Raw genomic sequence first — 2735 nt, 5'->3', positions numbered from 1 at the left:
GCTCATTTGGATTTAAGAGACAGCCTCAAAATGAGCTGATCTGAGACGCACCTCAGAAAAGTGGTGAAAGAGGGGCTTGTGGAGTTACAATAAGGAGAAATTCAGACCAAAGCATTGCAGTTGCATTTTATAAAGACACCAACTAAAGTATTTAAATGTCAAAAAGAAGGATTTAAAAGCAGGATATGTCTCCTTTAAAAGTACTTTGTTTCCTTGTGGTCGAGTAAACATCCTCCACCTTCTCAGCATCATAACACACTTGATGTAAATACAGACCAAGAAATGATTTGCACCAACCAATAAAAAAAAAAAGAAAAAGGAAAAGAAAATCTGATCTAATAGGCTTCATCATCATCTGTGGGGACTTAGATGCATTAATTAGATTGGATGCATGTGAGTGACTGCATTTCAACAACCATRCAGTCCAATTGTTGCCAGCAGTGGAAGAGTCATGCATTCAACAGTGGGTGATTGTCTGGAGTCCAAGAGCCAGTTAACCACTGATGCATACACACAAGCACTGTCTGTGAATTCAGGGGAGGCCACGTCTTATTCAGCACCGTTCTCCCATCAGGTTCTCATTTTGAAGCATGAAAAAAATGGTTGCTTTCTAATGAAAAAAAAAACACCTAAGTATTTTAAAACGTTTAATGTTCTTATTGTGTTTTTAAGATACGATACACAGGAGATATATCTCTTGTGTAATATCAAAAACGTGCTGTGATATTACACAGAACCAGCTGAATTTAGCAGGACAACCGCATGTTGATAATACACACTTCCATGAGGAATGTCTAGGTTTACAGTTGAAAATAGTTTCTCTTTTCCATGTAAAGTCTAACCACTTAAAAGCTCAAACTCAGCCACTTGAAGGTTTATATTAACCTATACTGTTTACGCCTCATTGGCCCAAAGATTCCCGTTTGTCTCATCTCTCCGAGCCTCGCTGTTTATTTTCCAACTCATCCTAACTATGAGTGAAGCCATCCTGCAGCAGACCACATGGTTTTCAGCCTTTTCATGTTTGGCTGCATGTTCATGTGGYGAGTTCAAAGCTTCTGTCGTCAAGTACAGAATCAGACTCAAATATAGCAAGTCTTTCCAAATGCATGCAACTGTGCAGTTGCAGATGGCAAATTTCTTCCCTTTGGAACTAAAATTAAAAAAAATAAAGAAAGATTTGAAAAAATAATTGAGTGATGACACATTTTAAAAGACTGGCATTAATATCTGAGTTCTGGTGACAAAAGCCCTGAAGTTGCTGGGACTTGTTAAGTCAACTGGTGCTCCTGTCAGGGAAAAACGCCAAAGAACCTGAACAGAAAAAAAAAAAACCTACAGCTGCCTTTTCAAGGGAAAATCAGCTTTGGAAAGAGTTGAAACTGTGATCTGGAAACTTACGCTGCAGCCGCGGAAACGTGTCCACTCCTTGTCCGTTGAGCTCCTAAATGCATTTGTATGCATTTGTCCAGGCAGCAGAGATCTGGGTGAAAACAGAATCACACTGGAGGGGATGCCTGCGCATGGATGTGCTCACCCCTTTGGGAACAGCCAAAAGCAGTAAAGCGGACAGAGGATGGCTGCAGCCTCAGAAATGCTTCATCTCACTGCTGCGCTCCGGAGGTGAGATCTCTTCCACTTAAAAAGAAAAAAGAAAAAAGAAAGAAGAAACGAAAGAATGAAAACAGGGTCGGAAGCTTTGCGCGTTGCGCTCTGCGGCGCGCAATGATCGCGTTCTTTCTATCCAAGACGCGCAAAAGGAGAGGCGGCTTGGAGAGCGACAAGTCGGCTCTGCGATGGATTGAAAGTGCCTCCTCTGTGGGAAACRAGAGAGGAAGACTTCGTCCTGGTCTCCAGCTCAGCAGAAGGTTCTCTTCTGTGCGTCGTTTCCTCCAGGCGCTGGTTCCAGTATGTGCCGTGACTTGCACCGATGCGAGTGGACCCGTGTTCACCCCATCACAACTCCAACCAGCTGGCGGTGTTAAATTTCACCAGAGACTCACGCGTGACATCACGGATACAGATTAGGCTTCTTTCCTTCAGTGTCCAATGTTTTTTAACTACTGTTTTACCCTAAAGCAGCTTCTGTGGGCTTTTTTTTTTACAACGTGAAATGAACATTACAGAACATACTAATTAAATATAAAACAAAATATAAACTCCCATGAATTAAAACTCACYTTGTGACTAATACAATTTTGAAAATTGACCATCTTCTAAATTCATTTGACCTCACATTAAGAAATAAAAAAAGGTTTTAAAGTCTAGATTTTCCATCCCCTCCAGCTGCAGACATATTTACATTATAAAACATATTTGCTCTGGCAATGATAAACTTTGCAATAAGCCAATATTGTTTACAACGTCTTTAAAGGAAATTATTTAATTGAAAAATTGAAAGCAGTTGTTTTTGTTTTTAACTCTTTTGATTGATCATGGCCTGGATAACTGAGACCCTTCACCAGCATGTCTTTAAAGGAGTCATATCTTGCTTTTAAATCTTTTTTCACATTTAAATCATTCATTTGGGGTCTAAGTAGAAGTGCATTGCTTTGGTCTAAATTCCTCCTTATTGTAACTCCACAAGCCCCTCTCTCACTTTTCTGAGGGATGTCTCAGATCAATTCCTTTTGGGGCTGTCTCCTTAAAGGCACAGTGTGTAGGATTTTGTCAATTCCTTTAGCCAAAATTGAGATAATCACTAATGACAATAATAAAAAAACATGTCTAATCAT

General features: G+C 40.0%; 1 protein-coding gene across 1 annotated transcript in view; it reads right to left on the bottom strand.

Moving 5' to 3' along the window:
- col24a1 (collagen type XXIV alpha 1 chain) overlaps window positions 1-1943 on the bottom strand; it is a gene marked incomplete in the record, with an annotated part of 125159 nt that extends 123216 nt beyond the window's left edge. Inside the window, 1 exon segment of the mRNA XM_014023370.1 lies at window positions 1402-1943. Within this exon segment, the coding sequence (XP_013878824.1) occupies window positions 1402-1454 (53 nt within the window).
- Window positions 1944-2735: the final 792 nt, after the last annotated feature.

This window comes from Austrofundulus limnaeus, unplaced genomic scaffold (genome assembly GCF_001266775.1).
Source record: "Austrofundulus limnaeus strain Quisiro unplaced genomic scaffold, Austrofundulus_limnaeus-1.0 Scaffold365, whole genome shotgun sequence".
In the NCBI taxonomy this organism is placed as follows: Eukaryota; Metazoa; Chordata; class Actinopteri; order Cyprinodontiformes; family Rivulidae; genus Austrofundulus; species Austrofundulus limnaeus.
The sequence above is the reverse complement of the archived record's forward strand: the minus strand, read 5'-3'. Positions and strand labels throughout refer to the sequence as shown.